Here is an 18,616-nt window from a genome sequence, read left to right on the forward strand (position 1 = left end):
AGGACCTCAGCGGGGCTGTGGCTGACCCATTCACCCTCCTCTTTAAAGTTCTCCCAGAATGAATCCTGGAGAAGTTGGAATCAACTGAATGTGATGAACAGGGGCATGGAAGGGAGGCCGTGGTGGAGATGCTGACGCTCTGCCCACCGACCACCACCTGTGCTCACGACTGCCCCCTTCTCTGGATGGCTGCTGCTGCTGCTAAGTCGCTTCAGTCATGTCCAACTCTGTGCAATCCCACAGACGGCAGCCCACCAGGCTCCCCCGTCCCTGGGATTCTCCAGGCAAGAGTACGGGAGTGGGTTGCCATTGCCTTCTCTGCTCTGGACGGCTACCCTAGACCAAACCGGACCATGTACCCAGGGGGCAGTGACCGACTGAAGGACCTCACCTCAGATGTAAGTGCCCGTCACAGACCCACCCTGGGTGCTGCGCAGGCAGACCCCAGCTGGCCGGGCCTCCACCTCCTCTGTGCTCTGGGTCCCTCAGCCTGGGACACTCTCTGAGTGTGTGGCCTCCAGCCAGCATCTTCACCCAGGCCAAGCTCAGAGCCTGGGGCTGCAGCACCCTTACCCGACACACAACTGAGCTCTGGACAAGAAGGGACACAGGACCACAGGGTGGTTGGAATTGCTTTTATTGGGGCGAGCGCAGCAGGCCCGCCATGGTCAGGTTAGTGTTCTGCCCTCGGAGGCAGCCGAAGCCGAGCGCTTCCACCCGCCACCTCCCTGGGTTAGTGGAACATGCAAAGCTCAGTCAGAGGGTGGAGGTGGGGGTGGAGCCGCCAGGGCCCGGGGTGATGGAGCAGGAGCGGGTGGCACCAGCAGGGCGGCCTGGTTGGCACGGACCACCTCGGCCGCGTCCCGGGCCCACTCAGGGGCTGAGGCTCCCTGGGAGAGGCAGGCAGTCAGCACCCGGGGGAGGGGTGCCCCACAGGCCTTGGGGGGCGCTGGGCCCACAGCGGGCAGAAACCTACGGGGGACCCGCTGTACCTGGCTGGCACGCCTGAGAGCTGGGCAGTGGCGAGCCTTTCACCAGGAGGATCTGTCTCCCACCCCAGGTCTGGGTCCTTGGGGCCTGGGGTACAAAGGGGGACACAGAAGGCACTTACTAGGGAGCTGAGGCTGGAAGGCTGAAGCCAGAGGCCTGGGGTCTGGGGGGCCTGGCCTGGGCCGGCTGGGTCTGCTCGGGGACCTCACCCTCCCATGGGGAAGGGGCTTCCTGAGCAGCCAAGGAGGGGAGGGTGACCAGGACTCGCTGCCGCCCGCGCAGAGCGAGTGGGTCAGTCCTGGAGACATAGAGGCGCTGGTCCCAACGGCCCTGCTGCTAGGGGCTGCGTCCGCTGCCCAGGCAGGTCGGGCTGGGGGTTGGGTGGGGCTGGTCTACAGGGCTGGGGGAGGCTCGCCCAGACGGAACCCCTTGGGGAGATGGGAGGGCTGAGTTGGGGGCCCACCTCTGGACCCTCCAAGGCACCTGGCTGTGGTGAGTGGCAGGTAAAGAGGAGCAGGGAGACCCGGGGGGTGGAGTGGTCAGTGGGGCTGGACTGGCCCCGTCCCCGGGAACAGGCTGTCTGGACAGCAGATATATATTAATATGTTAGTCTAGTCTTTTTGGTTAAACTTTAGGCACCGCTTGGAGGGAAGACACCTTTCAATGTTAAAGAGACCCCAGCGCCTGGGCGGGAGGCCACATGCAGAGCGGGAGGCAGGGAGCAGGAGGGGTCAGGCTGCCGCGGACTCAGGGCCCCCCAGGGAGGACGTGGGCCCCGAGGCGTAGCGGCGGCCATAGCCTGAGGAGGAGTAGGACGAGGAGGAGAAGGTCATGGAGAAGCCTGAGCCCGTGGCATCAAAGCTGCCGCGACGGGAGCCAGCCCGGGAGCCGGTGCGTGAGCCGGAGCGCGAGCCGGTGGTAGAGCCGGAGCCGCTGACGCTGTAGGGGCTGTAGTAGCCCTTGCTGGACTGGGCGGAGGCCTCCAGTAGCCGCAGCCCCGTGCCCTCCTCCACCATGCTGCGGTCCAGCGCGTCCTTATAGGAGATCTTGAGCTTGGTCTTGGGGCAGGTGAGGTACTTGGAGTACGCGCTGACATCACGCAGCTTCTGGGCGGTGCGGGCGTCCACCGTGCCGCGCTGCAGGGCCTCGTCCAGGGGCACGCGGCCCGGAGTGTCGGGCTCAATCAGGCCGCCCGTCAGGTACTGCACCTCCAGGAAGCGCTGCCCCGCCTCGTAGTAGAGCCAGCCCTTCTTCAGGGCCTGGGCGGCCGACATCTTGGTCTTGGTGCGCGGGTCCTCGAAGCCGCAGAAGGCCTTCTGGGCCAGGTTGATGCGGTCCACCATGATCTTGTCCACCAGGCCCTTGTTGACGGCGTCGGTGACGGGGAAGCGCTCGCCAGTGTTGGGGTCGATGATGCCCCCGGTGCAGGCCTGCGCCTCCAGCAGCCGCTGGCCAGTGATATTGTCCACCAGGTTGCGGTGCATGGCCTCCGTGATGGACACCTTCTCCAGGGTCTCGGTGTCCAGGATGCCGGCCACAGGGCCTGTCTCCTCCGTGGGGTCGGACCAGGAGGCCAGCTGGGTCCTGGAGACGGCCGGGCTGATGGGGTAGGAGGACGACGACCCCACGGAGGACGAGCGCGAGCGGAAGCCGCCGGCATTGCCTGAGAGCATGTCGGCGAACTCGGTGATGGACAGCGTGCCGGCGCGGTACTGGTCCAGCGCCGAGCGGTCGATGAGGCTCTTGGAAATGGCCTCATCAATGTCATACTGGCGGCCTGAGCGGCGGTCGATGATCATGGATTTGACCACGCCGTCCGAGGATGAGATGGTGATCTCCTCCCACTCACACTCCTGCTCCGACAGCTCCAGGTAGGTCTGGTGGTCGATGAGGCCCTTGCGGTAGGCCTCGTACACGGACATCTCCTTGCCCGTCTCAGGGTCCACAATGACCACGCGCCGCTTACGCACTGAGGACTTGGAGGATGTCTTCCGCTCCCTCTTCTTCTCCTTCAGGGGCAGGAGCCGCAGCCCTGTCTGGGGGTCGGTGACACAGCGCTCCATCAGCTGCAGGTAAGTGAGGTTCTCCTCTGTGTTGGGGTCGAAGAAGCCCTTGGTGTCATCTGAGGGGTCGGTGAGGATCTCGTTCATCTCTTCGTCGAAGAGGCCGCGCTGGTAAGCCACGTCCACGGGTAGGCGGTGGCTCTCCTCGGGGTCGATGATGCCGCCTGTGGCGATCTGGGCCTCCAGCAGGCGGATGCCGTGGTCCTTGAGGATGAGGCCCTTCTTCATGGCCTGGAAGAGGGAGATGAGCTTCCCGGAGTAGGGGTCCTTGTAGCCGGTGACGGCGCGCTCGGCCGACAGCAGCTTGTCCTTGAACTCGGGGCCCACGATGCCCATGCGCACGGCCTCCTCCACGGTCAGCTTGAGCCCCTTGATGGGGTCGATGACGTAGCCGGTGGCCGCCTGCGCCTCCAGGAGCTCGAAGGCCGTGCCAGGCCGGATGATGCCCTTCTTCATGGCCTGGTACACCGACAGCCGCTCCTTGGTGGCATCGACGAGGACGCCAGCAATGCTGCTGGTGCCCTCGAGGAACTTCTGCAGATTCTTGGAGACCTCCTCGATGGAGGTCAGGCCCTCCTGCAGCCGCTGCGCCGTGGCCTCATCCATGACGTGCGAGCGCACCAGCTCCTCCACCGTGATCTGCTTGCGCAGGCCACGGAAGGTCAGCTTGCGGGCGTCCGAGAGCGGCAGGAGGAACAGGCCGCTGGCTTCATCGCGGCGGCAGCGCCGCAGCAGCTGCGTGTAGCTGAGGCGCTCGTCCGTGGAGGGGTCTATGTAGCTGCGCACCTCACTGGGCTCTGACAGCTGGTCGTGTGTGTCCTTGTTGAGGTAGCCACGCTGGTAGGCCACCTCCAGCGGGAGGTGGAAGCCCAGGCGTGGGTCCACGATGCCACCCGTGGCCAGCTGAGCATCCAGCAGCCGCAGGGCCTCCTCGGCGGGGATCAGGTCCTTTTTCATGGCCTGGAAAAGCGAGATGGTCTGCTCCGTGTAGGGGTCACGGTAGCCGGTCACGGCCCGCTCGGCCGACAGCAGCCGGTCATGCAGCTCGGGGCCCACCAGGCCCTTCCGTACGGCTTCATCTACGGTCAGCCGGTCGCCCTTCACCGGGTCCAGCAGGAAGCCCGTGGCTGCCTGCGCCTCCAGCAGCAGGCGGGCCACCTCGGCGCTCAGCAGCCCCTTCTTGAGGGCCTGGTAGATGGTGAGGGTCTGCCTGGAGCCGGGCAGGTAGATGCCGGCTACACAGCCCGTGCCGTAGAGGTAGCGCCAGGCAGACTCGGCCTCCAGCACCTCGCGGAGGCTCCTGGTGCCCTCCCGGAGCAGGCTGTAGGACTCGCGAGAGATGACCCGGGCCTCGTGCAGGTCCTCGGCCGTGAGGCGGCGGCGCACGTAGTCGTAGGACGCCAGGTTCTGCTGGCGCACGATCTCGGTCTTCTCGATGATCTCAATGATGATGATGATCATGCGCTCCTTGGTCACCCGGCCAGCCTGGAAGTCGGCCATCAGCTGGGCCCGCTGCTCCTCGGGGATCAGGTCGGACTGCATCACCTCCCACAGGGACATGGTGGAGCCCCCATGGCTACCGCCCCCAGGGATGTCGATCTGCGTCTCCTCGAAGGCCCTCCGCGTCTCCTCCTCGGTATACACCCGTGTGGTCTCCACCACCTCCGCCTTCTCCGGCCCTTTCAGTGGCAGCAGCCGCAGACCCGTCTCGGGGTCCTCCACGCAGCGCTCCAGCAGCTGCCTGTACGTGAGGTTCTCGTGGGTGTTGGGGTCGAAGAAGCCCTTGGTGTCGTCGCTGGGGTCCTCCAGCACGCGGTTCATCTCCTCGTCAAAGTAGCCGCGCTGGTAGGCCACGTCCACGGGCACGCGGTGGCTGTGCACGGGGTCGATGACGCCGCCTGTGGCGATCTGGGCCTCCAGCAGGCGGATGCCGTGCTCTCTGATGACCAGGCCCTTCTTCATGGCCTGGAAGAGGGAGATGGTGCTGCCCGAGTAGGGGTCCTTGTACCCAGTCACAGCCTTCTCAGCTGACAGCAGCTTCTCATGCAGCTCAGGGCCCACGACACCGGCCTTCACAGCCTCGTGGACATACAGGCGCTGGTTTCTCACAGGGTCCACTAGGAAGCCCGTGGCCGCCTGTGCCTCAAGCAGGAGGATGGCAGTGCTGGGCCTGAGCAGGCCCCGTCGCATGGCCTCATAGATGGTCACCTTCTCCTTGGACTCCTCCAGGTAGATGCCAGCCAGGCAACCGCTGCCTTGGAGGAGGGTCCGCACTGAGTCCAGTTCTGCCAAGTCCTTGACTGATGTCTTGCCGTCCTTGAGCTGCTCAAACTGGGAGCTGCTGAGGATGCCGGAGGCCAGGAGCTCGCTGGCCGGCACTGGGGCACGGAGACCGCTGAAGGAGAGCCTCTCACGCCGCGTGGTCTCCACCTCCTCCACTATGGTGATGATGATCTTGATGATCTTCTCCACGGTGACCTTGCCGGTGCGGAACTGCCGCAGCAGCTCCTGTCTCTGCTCAGCTGTGAAGTACTCGGAGTTGATGAGCTCCCAGATGGTCACTGCCCGGCCCTGGAAGCTGCCCACAGGGACCTCGACAGTGGCCTTCTGGAAGGCCTCGCGGGCCTGGACCTCAGAGTAGAGCTCCTGCTGCCGGGCCCGGGCTGCCTCCTCCGAGAGCGGCAGCAGACTCAGGCCTGTCAGCGGGTCGGGGCGGCACTGTTGCTGGAGCTGGCTGTAGGTGGCCGGCTCCCATGTACGGGGGTTGTAGTAGGTCTTGGTGTCATCTCTGGGCGCTGAGAGGGCGGTGCTGATTTCCTTATCCAGGTAGCCGCGGGCACAGGCAACATCCAGGGGCAGACGGTGGCTCTTGCTGGGGTCCACGATGCCCCCCGTGGACAGCTGGGCGTCCAGTAGACGCAGGCCCTGCTCCCTGGGAATGAGGCCCTTCTTCAGGGCCTGGAACAGGGACACGCTCTGCCCTGAGTAGGGGTCCTTGTAGCCGGTCACAGCCTTCTCGGCTGACAGCAGCTTCTCGTGCAGCTCAGGGCCCACCAGGCCGGCACGCACCGCCTCGTCCACAGTCAGCCGTGTGCTGGTGGCAGGGTCGATGACATGCCCGGTGCCAGCCTGGGCCTCAAGCAGGGCGACGGCTGCCTCTGGCTGCAGCAGCTCTTTCTTCAGAGCCTCATAAATGCTTAGTTTCTGCCTCGCCTCCTCCAGCCACACGCCTGCAATGACACCGGAGCCCCGCAGGGCCCGCCGCACGGCTTCCACCTCAGCCACCTCCTGCACGGAGCGCTCGCCCAGCTGCAGCTGGCGGAAGAGGTCCCAGTCGATGACGCCGCTCTCAAGCAGCTCGGCAGCAGGGACCAGGGCGCGCAGGCCCTGGAAGCAGAGCTGGCCCTTCTGCTCGTGCTCCTCGATGACGGTGATGACGATCTTGATGATCTTCTCCACGGTGACCTTGCCTGTGCGGAACTGCCGCAGGAGGTCACGCCGCTGCTCGGCCGTGAAGTACTCGGAGTTGATGAGCTCCCAGATGGTCACCGTTTTGCCCTGGAACTTGCCAAATGGCGCCGACACAGTGGCCTTCTCAAACACATCCCGGGCCTCCGAGTCAGTGTAGACCAGCTCACCACCCTTGGCAGCCTGATCTGTGAGTGGCAGCAGCCGCAGGCCTGTCTCGGGGTCCTCCACGCAGCGCTCCAGCAGCTGCAGGTAAGTGAGGTTCTCATGCGTGTTGGGGTCGAAGAAGCCCTTGGTGTCGTCGCTGGGGTCCTCCAGCATGCGGTTCATCTCCTCGTCGAAGTAGCCGCGCTGGTAGGCCACGTCCACGGGCACGCGGTGGCTGTGCACGGGGTCGATGATGCCGCCCGTGGCGATCTGGGCCTCCAGCAGGCGGATGCCGTGCTCGCGCACGATGAGGTCCTTCTTCATGGCCTGGAAGAGGGAGATCTGCTGCCCGGTGTACGGGTCCTTGTAGCCGGTGACCGCGCGCTCGGCCGACAGCAGCTTGTGGTGCAGCTCAGGGCCCACGACGCCCTCCTTCACAGCTTCGTTGACGGTCAGCCGCCTGTTCCGCACTGGGTCCAGGAGGAAGCCTGAGGCTGCCTGGGCCTCAAGCAGGATGAGAGCCGTGCCCGGGCTCAGCAGCTGCCTCCTCAGGGCGGCGTAGATGGTCAGCTTCTCATTGGCAGGCTTCAGTAGCAGCCCCGCGATGCTGCTGTGGCCCTGCAGGTAGCGGCGCACGTCCTCCCGCTGCGTGAGCTCGGCCACCGTGGTGTGGCCCTGCGCCAGCCGCTGCACCTCCTCTGTGCTCAGGATGCCTGCCTCTTGCAGCTGCTGGGCCGGCACCTTCTGCCGCAGGCCCTCAAAGGCATGCTCTGGCTCTGCAGCTGGGCCGTCGGTCGCATCCTGGCCGTTGGGGAGGGCTCTGGTGGCCGCTGCCTGAGCAGCGGTGATCTCCTCGGAGTGGGCCAGTGCGGCCCGATGCTCCTCCTCCAGGTGCTCCAGCCGCTCACGCAGCCGGCGGTTTTCCTCCGCCAACAGCTGCTCCTGCTGCTGCCGCTGCTGCTCCAGGAGCTGCAGCTCCTCCTGCTTGCGCCGCACACCCTCCTCAGCCTCACGCTGCCGCCGCCGCGCCTCCTCCATGCTGGCCAGCAGCTGCTGCTTCTCCTGCTGCATCTGCTGCTGCTGTCGCTGCTGCTCCTCCCGCAACTTCTGTGCCTTGGCCACCTCGTCCTGGAAGAGCCTCTCCAGCTTGGCCTTCTCCTCCTCAATGAAGCGTTCCCGCTGCAGCAGGCTGTCCTTCTCGGAGAGAAAGCTCTGCTGCAAGGCCTGCGTCTCCTGCAGCAGTTGCTCCTGCTGCACCGTCTGCATCTGTCAAGGGGATAAGGGGCGGTCAGGGACACCCGGCCAGGCGCACCCTTCCCAGAGCAGACCCCACCCCAGGTCCCTGCCCTCCGCCGCAAGATACCTCCTCAGACTTGAGCTGCAACAGCTCAGCCTCCTTCTTGAGCTTGTCCTTCTCGCGCTCGAGCTCTGCAATGGCCTCCCTCAGGCGATCGGCATCCCGGTCGCTCTGCTGCCGCTGGGTCTCCAGCGTCTGCACCAGCGTCACCTTCTCCTGCGTGGCGAGCTCTGTGCGGTGCAGCTTTGCGCTGATCTCCTCCGCCTGCTTCCGGAAGCGCTGGGCGTCCTCCTCCGCGCGAGCCTGGGCCCGGCTCATCTCGGCCACACGCAGCCTGAGCCGCTCGGCCTCCGCACTCATTTCCAGCTGCCGCTGCCGCTCAGTCTCCAGGGTCCGCTGGAAGCCTTGCGTCTCCTGTGCCAGCTGCTGGGCCATCTGCTCCTTGTCCTCCTGCAGCCGGCGGGCCTGCTCCTGGGCCAGCTCCTTCTGCTGCTGCAGCAGCTCCGCCTCGGCCTTGAGCCGCGTGGCCTCCTGTACTGCCTGCATCTTCTCCTTGAGCATCTTCTCCGCCAGGGCCCGCTGCTGAGCCAGGTCCTCCTCCGCCAGCTGACGCAGCCGTGCCGCCTCCTGAGCCGCCACGCTCAGCCGCGCGGCCTCCTCCGCCACCTGCTTCATCTTCTCGGCCTCCTCCTGCAGGAGGCGCTGCGTGTTGTCCTTGTCGCGCAGAATAAGGGCGCGGTTCTCCGCCTCGATGCGCGCCTTGAGCTTGCCGAGCTCCTCCATCTGGACGCGCACGGAGAACAGCTCCTCCTCTACCTGGCTGCGCTGGCGGGCGGCCTCGGTCACCTCCGCCTTCAGCCGCTGCAGCTCCTGGTCCAGGATGCTTTTCTGGTGGTCCGTCTCCTCCAGCTTCAACCGCAGTGCTGTCAGCTCCTGCTCCACCTGGGCCTTCTGCCGCAGTGTCTGCTCCGCGAATTTCTTGTGCTTCTCCATCTCCGCATCGGCCGCCTGCTTCTGCCGCAGGGCCGCCTGCTCTGCCTGCGCCCGCCGCGCCGCCTCTTGTTCAGCTTCCTTGCGCAGCTTCTCTGCGGCGGCCTGCGCCTGCGCCTGGGCCTGCGCCTGCTCCTCCGCCGCCTGCTTCAGCCGCTCCGCCTCCTCCACGCGCTGTCGGGACTGTGCCGCCTCGCCCTCGGCCCGCTCGCGCGCCTCCTCTGCCTCCTCCGCCGCACGCCGGGCAGCCTCGGCCTCACCGCGGAGCCTCTCCAGCATGCTCTGCTCTTGCTGGAGAGTCTGCTGCAGCTCCTGCTCCTTCTGATGCACTGCAAAGGCATGCGCCTTCTCCTCCGCCTGCAGCCGCTTCTGGGCAGCCTCCTGCGCCAGCTGCAGCTGCCGCGCAGACTCCTGCTCCGCACGTTCGCGCAGGCGCCGCGCCTCCTCCACCTTGGCCTTGAGCCGCTCCACCTCCTCCAGCGCAGCCTTCCGCTGCCGCGCAGCCTCCTCCTCAGCTGCCAGACTCTTCTGCACGCGCTCCTCGGCCTCCCGGCGCCGCCGCTCCTCCTCTGCGGCCAGCTGCCGCTGCCGCGCCGCCTCCTGCTCCGCCTGCTCCTTGCTGCGCAGCGTGTCCTCTGCGTTGCCGCGGATGCGCCCCAGCTCCAATTCCAGCTCCGCCTTGCCGGCGGCTGCCTTCTCGAAGCTTGCCTTAAGGGCCAGGATCTCCTCCTCCACCTGCCGCCGCTGCCGCAGAGTGTCCTCCACCAGCCCCTTCTGCCGCTCCAGCTCGCTCTCAGATGCCTTACGCAGCTGTGCCAGCCGCTCCTCGATGTCGGCCTTGTGCTGGGCTGCCTGCTCCTCCAGCCTCCGCCGCTGGAAGGCTTCGTCTTCCGCCAGCCGCCGCAGGCGCTCGTTCTCGGCTTCTTTCTCCTTAAGTGCGATCTCCGCCTCCGTCTTGAGCCGCGTGGCCTCACTGATGGCAGCCAGCTTCTCGGACAGCACCCGCTCAGCCTCTGCCCGCTGCCGCGCCGCATCCTCCTCCGCCAGCTGCCGCTGCCGCTTGGCCTCCTCCGCCAGCGCGCGCAGGCGGGCAGCCTCCTCTGCCAGCTCGCGGAAGCGCCCGGCCTCGGCTTCCAGCCTCTGCTTGGACTTCTCGCTGCTGGAGCGCGATTCCTCCTCGGCCCGCGCCTTGCTGGCCAGCAGCACCTCCATCTCAGCCCGCACCTTGGCCAGCTCGGCCTCCAGCTCCTGGCGCTTCTGCGTGGCCGCGGCCGCCTCGCTCTGTAGCCGAGCCAGCTCCTCCTCCAGCAGCTGCCGCTGCTGCTCACCCTGCTCTGTCTCGGCGCGCAGCCGGATCAGCTCCTGCTCGGCGGCCAGGCGCTGCTGCGCAGTGCCCTCCGCCAGCTGCCGCTGCCTCTCCAGCTCCTGCTCCGCCAGCTCGCGCTGCCGCACTGCCTGCTCCTCTGCCTTGCCGCGCCGCCGCGCCTCCCGCTCTGCCGCCTCCTTCTGCTTCTCCGCCTCGGCCTGCGCCAGGCTCTTCTGCTGTGCCACCTCCTCTGCCTGCAGCCGCAGCCTCAGCGCCTCATTGGCCTTCAGCTGCCAGCGTTCCAACTCACGCTCGGCCTCTTCGCGGGCACGCTCGGCCTCCGCCTGCTGCTGCTCCCGGCGCGTGGCCTCTTCACGCAGCTGCACCACGGTCACGTGCTCCTCCTCGAGGGTGCGCTCCAGCTGCGCTGTCTTCTCAGCAAATGAGGCGTGCTTGCTCTGCAGCTCGGCCTGGGCACTGCGCTGTGCTGTCTCCAGTGCCACCTGCACCTGGCGTGCCCGCTCTGCCTCCGCCTGCCGCAGGCGCCGCTCCGCCTCCTCGGCCTGCAGACGTAACTCCTCTAGCGCCTGCAGGGCCCGCTGCTTCTCCCTTGCCGCCTCGGCCTCGGCCTTCACACGCAGGCCCAGCTCAGCCTCAGCCTGCCGCTTGCGCTGGGTTTCGTCTTGCACCTGCCGCCGCAGGCGCTCTGCTTCCTCCTGGGCCTGCCGCTTCTGTGCCTCAGCCTCCTCTGCCCGCGCCCGCAGTGCCTGCAGCTCGCCCTCCGCCCCGCCGCGCTGGCGCTCCGTGGTCTCCAGCTGCAGGCGCACCACTCGGATCTCCTCCTCGATGCGCAGCCGGCTGCGCTCGGCTGCCTCCACCTGCCGGGCCTTCGCCTGGATCTCCGCCTCTGAGCTCTGCCGCAGCTGCTGCAGCTCCTCCTGGATGCTGCGCTTCTGCTGCTGCGCATCCACTGCCACCTCCTCCCGGCGTGCCACCTCCTCCTGCATGCGCCGCTGCAGCTCCTGGGCCTCGCGCTCTGCCTGCGCCTTCGCCTGGGCGTGGGCCTCAGCCAGCTGCCGCTGCTTCTCCAGCGCAGCCTCCACCTCAGCCAGCCGCTCCCGCTCCTCCGCTCGCTGCTGCTCGGCCAGCCTCTGTGGCCGTGGCAGAGAGAGGGAGAGAACCAGAGACGGCGGTGAGCACACCGCGGCTGCTCCTGGGACACGATTCAGTGCCACCACAGCTGAGCGCGGTGCAGGGGTTGGGGGAGGACACAGGTCATGACCTGGCTGAGGGGAATCACGTGCACCCCCCCGGGGCACTCGGGGCAGTGAGCGCAGCCTGGCCCCACAGTGCTCACCAGCCTGGGGAAGGAGACCCAAGCGTCCTCCCCTCTTCCCGCAGACAGGCGATGGAGACAGACAAACGGAGGGAGAGAGAGAGAGAGCAAAGCAAGAGGTTTGCAGGGTCCAGGAACCATGACTACCGCACAGCCCTGCCTGAGCACTGCTGATGCCCGTGGCCTGCTCTGGCCCCCCCCAACCCGGCAGGGCAGCTGGCCAGCATGGGCATCGTGTAGACCCGACAGTCTGCAGTTCAGCTCAGGGAAGAGAATGCAGGTAGACCAGACAGAGGGCTCACCTCGGGGGGTGGTAGGAGACAGATGGGCCGGTGCCCTGCCTCGCTGTGACACCCCTCCCAGCCCCCACGACCAAACAAGCCCGAGTCCTTGCAGAGCAGGCGGCCAAGTGAAAAGGCCAATGCAGAACCCCGAGAAGGGACACACAGAGCCAGGGGCGGCCCGGGGCACACGCCAGCCATCACGGGGAGAGCCGTGCAGTGCCAGGCCGTGGGGGTTGGGCCGTGCTGTGCCAGGTGCGCTCGGACGCGTCCCAGGGGCCACATCTGGGGGTGACGGCGGGACGGCCTCCCCACCCTGGCAGCCCTACCTCCTCCTCCTCCATGCGCCGCAGGGTCTCACTGATGAACCTGATGTACTGGCTGGTGAGCGTGCTCAACTCACTGTAGCGAGTCCGCAGGTCCACGTACTGGGGGCAGAGGGACGCCCACAGTCAGCCCTGCCCCTGCCCAGAGCCCACCAGGCCCTGCGTGGCTTTGGCTCCGCCTACCCACCAGCCCCACCGCCCCTCAGCCTCACCTCCTGGATGACACTCTCGGACCCCGACTGGACCTTGGGCTTCTTGGCCGGCGAGGCCACCGGCTCCAGCTGTGCCTTGTACGTGACCAGCTGAAGCTCGTAGTCCTGCAGAGACACACCAATGGCTGCCAGCTCTGCCCGCCCCACCCCGCCCCTGAAACTGCCTGCAGGCTTTGCCCAGCATGGCCTTGGCTGGGGGGCCCTCAGAGGTCGCCCCCCACTGCACGTGTCCGCCGGGGCCCGAGGCCACAAAGCCTCACCTTGATGGCGTTGATGTACTGCTTCGCGAACCTCTGGCACTCCTCTACCTTTTCAGCGTGGCGTTCAATCTCTTCCAGCAGGGCCTGGGGCGTCAGGGTGGTCAGCGATCACGGGGCACACCCACACCCACCCCTCCTGCCCGCCCCACCCGGGCCCACCTTCTCCTGCCGCAGCTGTTCGCGCACGGCCTGGCTGTCGGCCAGCGGCACGGCCTGGATCTGCTCCTGCCGCCGCCTGGCGTCCTGCAGCCAGGCGCCCAGCGGGTCTGCGCTCTCCCGGTAGTAGCGCAGCTGGCGGCCCAGCTGCTCGAGCTCACGCTGCCGCACGTCGGTCTGGGCCAGCACGGCCTGCCAGCGCTCCAGCAGTTGGGTGACCCGCTCACGCCAGCGCTCCACCTCCACATCCCGCTCGCCGTGCCGCTGCTGCAGCCGCTCGCCCACCTCCTGTGCCCCCCGCAGCTCATCCCGCAGGGCATCGAACACAGGCTGCTGTGCCTCCGCCTGGGCCCGCAGCTTCTGTTGGACCAGAGCAGAGGAGCCGTTTCAGCCTGAGGCCCCGGCTGCCACCCCTGATACCATCAGGCCCTGGCAGTGGGCGCGAGCTGGCGGCAGTACCTTCATTGCAGCCTTGGTGGCCTCAAGCTCTGGGAGGGCCGCGGGCACAGCCTGAGCCTCCTTGAGCTGCTCCTCATGGGCCTTGAGTGCCTCCTCAGCCCCCTGCGTGCTCCGGATCACCAGGCTGATAGTCTTGAGCCTAGGGGAGGGCAGGGCCTCATGAAGACAGGCTGAGTGAGAGGCTGAGGACCAAGGTCAGGTCCTGGAGGGAGACTCATGGGGGACTGAGCGTGGGGGGTTCCCACAAAGCTTCTGAAAATGATCTACAAGCCACATGAATGTATATGCCGAAATGAACAGTGGGGGAAAAGGTGCCCGTGTCTGGGAGTGAGGGCGGGGAGGAAGGAGGGGTCCTGGGGAGGACTCCACATTCCCTGGGGGCACCGGGCTGGGGGCGGGGGGCAGGGAAGGGCCTGTTGGGGAGAGGGCCCTCTCAGCACCCTGGGTCTCTACTGTGTCACCCATGGCCCACCTGACCCCACTTTCCACCAAGAAGCTCCTCCCCTGAGGTTGCCAGTGCCCCCCAAGCTGGGTTCTGACCCTCGCTGGACACGCCCCCCTCCCCAGCACTCCTCACCCCCTTAGGCTCCCCATGCGCCTGCCCCTTGCCTCTGCACACACGCCTTCCACATCTTGGTGACCGCCCCCCACCCCGACCTCCCGGTATCCTGTGGGCAGGGGTGCCAGTCCTCCTCCCACAACTGCTCTCACCCCTTGGCTGGTCCTCGGGAAGCCAGCTGCAGGCACGCCAGGACGGAACCCCTCTGGCCACCCCACGACACCCTGGCCAGATCCGCGCCTGCTATCCCTCAGCGGACCCTCCTCGTGGCCGCATCGCCCGGCCCATCAGCCTGTCCGCACCCTCCCATTCTGCTCAAGACCCCTCGGTCTCCGCCCCCGGCCGCTGACAGGCACACTCACTTCTCCAGGTAAATGGCGGAGAGGCTGCGGACCTGCTCCAACTTGCCCAGGGTCAGCTCCAGCTCTGAGCGCAGGGTGGGGGCCGCAGGGGACGGCTCGGGCAGGGCCAGGACCTTCTCGGCCTCAGCAGAGAGCCGGGCGACCCCCTTGCCCAGCCCCTCCACCTCCGCCTGTGCTTTCTGAGGAGACAGAGCAGGAGGCAAGCTGAGCCTACGAGCCCGACAGGCAGCACCCTTGGGAGCCGGGGGCGGGGTACGGTACGGTGGGGGGAGGAGGGGCCGGGGCCTGCCTGCTGCTCGGCGATGCGCTGGGCGCACTCCCGCGCGGGCTCTTTGTCCAGCGGCAGCCGCAGGCGGTGCACCGTGCGCGTCTCACAGGCCTCCAGCTGCAGCCGGATGTCTTTGAGCTCTGAGATGCAGCGCTGACAGCGTGACTCCTCCTGCTCGCCTGGGGAACACGTCCCGTTCGCACGCTGCCCAACCGCGGGCGGCCCCCCACGAGCGTCCCACCACCCCCGCGCTGCCCACACCTACCCTGCTCCAGGCTCTGCAGCAGCTGCTGGTAGTGGCGGCTGCAGGAGCCATACTCGCGCTCGGCCTGCAGCCGGTCCTCAGGCCCGAAGCCGCCGGCGTCTTGGCTGTCCCGCAGGAAGGCCTGGTAGTGCAGCTCCAGGCTGCGGAGGGCCTGGCGCTGCTCCTCAGGCTTCAGCGTGCGGAACTGTGGGCAGGTGGGCGGGGGTGAGCATAGCTGCGGGGAGACCCACACCCCATCCGCCGGGAGCACTCAGCGGGGCCACCATACCACAACCAGGGACCAGGGGATGAGCGTAGACGCGGAGAGGCCCCACACCCCACTAGCCTTGAGTACCCGCAGGGCCACCATACCGTGACCAGGGACCAGGAGCGGATGAGCTGCACATCACGGCTGAGGCTCTGCCACGCCAGAAGGCTCTTCATGTCCGTGTGCAGCTGATGCCACAATGTGACCAAGGCCTGGTGCTGGGCCTCCAGCCTGGCGGGCAGGGCACAGTCAGAGGTGTCCAGGCAGCTGCCCTACCACCCAGCTGGCCGCCCCGCCCAGGACCACGCACCTGGCCACAGCCTCCAGGGCTTCCTGGTTCGGCGGGGGCACGAGGAAGCACACGGAGGGCACGGCAGCCTCACTGCCGGAGCCGCTGAGCACTTTCCAGTGGAATGGCTGTGCGGGGCCCAGCATCTGGCACTCGTCACCCTTGTGCACGGTCGCCTGCAGCAGCCAGAGCCGTCACCGTGTGGCCACGCCCAGCCCCCTCCAAGGCCCCGCCCGCCCGGCCAGGCCCTCACCTCCACCTGCTTGTAGTCGCAAACGGCCAGCAGCGGCACGCGGCCCCGTGTGGGCTGGGCGGGGTTGCGGGGCGTGAGCTGTACAATGGCCTTGGCCCGCTTGGCCAGGCCTGAGAGGTGCCCCCTGTACTCGTTCAGCTGGTCCTTCTCATCCTGCGGGGGTGGGGTGGGTGTAGGGGGGGTCCGAGACCCTCTGTGAGGACCCCCATGCCTGCCCCAGGAAATGCATACATGTCCCTGGCTGCCCCACAATGCCCTGAGACCAGGGGTTCCTTCCCATGGTCCCTGGAATGTGGCGGGGCTGGGCGCTCGCCAGGACAAGCCCCTGGGCTTCCACTGACGCCCTCCTCCCTGGGCAGGACCGAGTGCCCCTCCCCACACCCACCACAGCTGTGTCGTTCGGGGAGGATGCCGTGGCATCCTCCCCCTCTCCCCTCTGCCCTCCCCGGTGCTTATGGAAGGTGCACACCTCCTCCGGTTCAGCCCCTCTGAGGGACCAAGGACCACCCTAGGCTGCAGGTCAGAGTCCAGTGGAAGCTGCCTGCGCCTGTCCCGACGCAGGAACCCTGGCCAGCAGGGCCCCCAGCCCCTCTCCTGTGTCTCGCCTGGCCTGAGCGCCATGCTTGGCCGCCTCTGTGTCCACCACAGCCCCACCTGCCCCAGACTGTCCAGCTCGGGATGCCGGTGGGCCTCCTACGGCATGGGACTGACAGCGCAGCAGCTGACTCAGGCCCCTACTCGCTCCCATGGCCCCAAGGTCGGCTCTCGTACTGGCTCTGGGCAGCTACCTACCCTCACGCCAGGCCCCTGCCACTAAGCTCTCATCCACCCCCACCCATCCCGCTATGCTGACCTCCCCCCGTCCGACCTCCCCTGACCTCTGCTGGTGCCTCCAGTCGCCACCCTCTGCCTCCAGAGGGACCTTCCCCGAGCATCAGCCCAGACAGCAGGCCTGCCGCCCCCCGTGCCGTCCCCAGCCCTGGACCACCCGCAGCTGTAGCTGCCCTCTAGCCCCAGCGGCCGCACCCCCGGGCCTCCGCGTCTGCCCCCACCCGCTGCACAGCGCTGAGCCGGCCGAGCGGCTCACCTGGGCATCCTGCAGCAGGTCCTCCAGCCGCGTGACAGTGATGGAGCGGTCGCAGGTGTACTTTCTGTGCAGAGTCTCCTGCAGCTTCCGCAGCTGCTCCTCGGCCTCCCGCACGTCTGAGAAGAACTGGGGCAGCAGCAGAGGGTCAGAGCCTCTGCTCTGACCGGCCCCGGCTGCCCCAGTGTAGGCCAAGGGACCAGGCCAAAGCCTGGGGACAGCACTGACTAAGGTCAGCGAGACAGTGCATGGACCCAGTGCACACCTGCAGCCCGGCAGAGGGGCCCTGCAGTGGGCTAGGCATGGGGGGAGCCCAGGCCTCACCTGGAAATAGGCGGTGTTCTCCTTCAGGTGAGCCTCGATGCAACAGCACAGCTGCAACATCCAGCTCCACTGGGTCTGCAGGGCTGCCTGGAAGGACTGCCACACAGCATGTGCCCGTCAGGCCCCGCCTGCCTCCTGGGCTGGGGTGCCCCAGGCCCCCGCCCCACCAACCAGGGGCCCTCCAGCCCCGCCCCCACCAGGGGTGACCAGGTGGGTCCCCAGCCCTGCCCCTCCCCCCAGGGGCGCCTGGAGGGGTCCCTGCAGGCCCCTCTCACCTCCACTGTGGGCCGGGCAGGGTGGTCTTCCCGGAGCAGGCGGTCCCCAGTGCTCTGGATCTCTTTGATTTTCTTTTCTTTCAGCTCCAGCTCACGCATCAGGGCCTGACAAGGGCAGGGGCCTCAGGGGCAGTGCCAAGGCAGCACTGGGGACCCTGGCTCCCACCGAGTGCTCCCAGGGCCTGGGCTGGCCCAGCCACGGAAGACCCCCACCTCACCGAGGGGTCCCGGCCACCCACCGAGGGGCCCCGCCTCACCGAGTAGGCCTCCTTCTTGGCGGCCATGTTGCTGTTGCGCTCACTCCAGTCGAAGCCCACCTCCTCCTCCTCCTTCTCGCTCAGCCACATGAGCTCCTTGGTGGCGGCCGCCACGAAGCCATGCAAGCTCTCCAGGGACCGGAGGCGGGCCTTGGAGGAGTTCTGCAGGCAGGCGGGCGGGGGCTGTGTCAGTTGCCGCCTCCTCCCGGGACCCCTCCCCGCACCCACTTCCCGCCTGGCCCCCACTCACCAGCAGCTTGGCGTACTGCAGGTCCAGCCGACCCAGGCAGTCCCGGTAGGCACCCCGGGTGGCGGGGGACAGCTGGCCCTGAGGGAGACCAGCAGGGTGAGGCCTGTGGCGGCCAGGACCTGCCTACCCCTGCCGTCCACCACCCTCACACCTGCTGCCCGCTCACCTCGTCCGTGCGGGCCCGCTCGATCTTGGCCCGGAACTCCTCGACGGACTGGTGTAGGCCGCGGTGGCTGCCCAGCTGCGCCTCCACACTGGGCAGGTCCACACCCCACTCAGCACCGTCCACCCGGCGCTGGTTCTCCTCCACCCAAGCCAGCAGGTCCTGCAGGTAGCGCAGAGTGGAGTCCTCGAGCTCAGGGTGCCGTGGCGTGCCCCGCAGACGCAGGTTGTACTCGGTACGGATGGCCACCAGACGCTCATGCAGGCGGTACACCCTGTGGGCAGGGCAGAGGTCAGGGGGGTCGAGGAACAGGGCTGCCCACCACAGGCCCTGGAGGGGTGCATCCCACCTGCGGTACATCTGCTCGCCCTGAGGGTGCCGCCCATCTTTGAGGGCCTGCACATCATTGAACAGCAGCCGGATCATGCCGTCGGCCTTGTCCAGGTCCCGCTCCACCTCGCCCGCCCGCTGCGGTGCCTTGCCTGCGGCCAGCAGCCGGACGTCCTGCAAGGCAATCGCCCTGACTCAGAGTCTGGCCACCCTGCACCCCCGCCTCCAGGCCCAGCCTGTCCTTTCCCTTTCCTCCCCAGCCAGCACTATATGTGTCTCTCTAAGGCTTCTGGCCAAACCCCCAGGCCCAGTTCTCTGTGGGGACCGGGGTCAAGTGCAAAAGCCTCCACTGGGTCCCAGAGCCAAGTGCTTCTCAGCCTTGTCGCCCATCACCCACCC

At 67.4% G+C, this 18,616-nt stretch overlaps 1 protein-coding gene across 19 annotated transcripts in view; it reads right to left on the reverse strand.

The window, feature by feature from the left end:
• Positions 1 to 621: 621 nt before the first annotated feature.
• Positions 622 to 18,616, reverse strand: part of PLEC (plectin) — a 56,537-nt gene continuing 38,542 nt past the window's right edge. For all 19 annotated transcript variants that reach the window (XM_025265596.3, XM_025265595.3, XM_006054345.4 and 16 more), the window contains 20 exons: positions 18,237 to 18,391; positions 17,891 to 18,161; positions 17,725 to 17,802; positions 17,475 to 17,636; positions 17,218 to 17,322; positions 16,943 to 17,038; positions 16,622 to 16,747; positions 15,535 to 15,687; positions 15,303 to 15,457; positions 15,097 to 15,223; positions 14,746 to 14,929; positions 14,502 to 14,659; positions 14,213 to 14,391; positions 13,292 to 13,430; positions 12,836 to 13,192; positions 12,677 to 12,760; positions 12,417 to 12,521; positions 12,208 to 12,306; positions 8,032 to 11,412; positions 622 to 7,934 (listed from right to left, as the gene is read on the reverse strand). In XM_025265596.3, the coding sequence (XP_025121381.3) occupies positions 1,722 to 7,934; positions 8,032 to 11,412; positions 12,208 to 12,306; positions 12,417 to 12,521; positions 12,677 to 12,760; positions 12,836 to 13,192; positions 13,292 to 13,430; positions 14,213 to 14,391; positions 14,502 to 14,659; positions 14,746 to 14,929; positions 15,097 to 15,223; positions 15,303 to 15,457; positions 15,535 to 15,687; positions 16,622 to 16,747; positions 16,943 to 17,038; positions 17,218 to 17,322; positions 17,475 to 17,636; positions 17,725 to 17,802; positions 17,891 to 18,161; positions 18,237 to 18,391 (12,327 nt within the window). In that variant the 3' untranslated portion in view covers positions 622 to 1,721. The remainder of the gene's footprint in view (positions 7,935 to 8,031; positions 11,413 to 12,207; positions 12,307 to 12,416; positions 12,522 to 12,676; positions 12,761 to 12,835; positions 13,193 to 13,291; positions 13,431 to 14,212; positions 14,392 to 14,501; positions 14,660 to 14,745; positions 14,930 to 15,096; positions 15,224 to 15,302; positions 15,458 to 15,534; positions 15,688 to 16,621; positions 16,748 to 16,942; positions 17,039 to 17,217; positions 17,323 to 17,474; positions 17,637 to 17,724; positions 17,803 to 17,890; positions 18,162 to 18,236; positions 18,392 to 18,616) is intronic.

The sequence above is a fragment of the Bubalus bubalis genome, chromosome 15 (assembly GCF_019923935.1).
Source record: "Bubalus bubalis isolate 160015118507 breed Murrah chromosome 15, NDDB_SH_1, whole genome shotgun sequence".
NCBI lineage: Eukaryota > Metazoa > Chordata > Mammalia > Artiodactyla > Bovidae > Bubalus > Bubalus bubalis.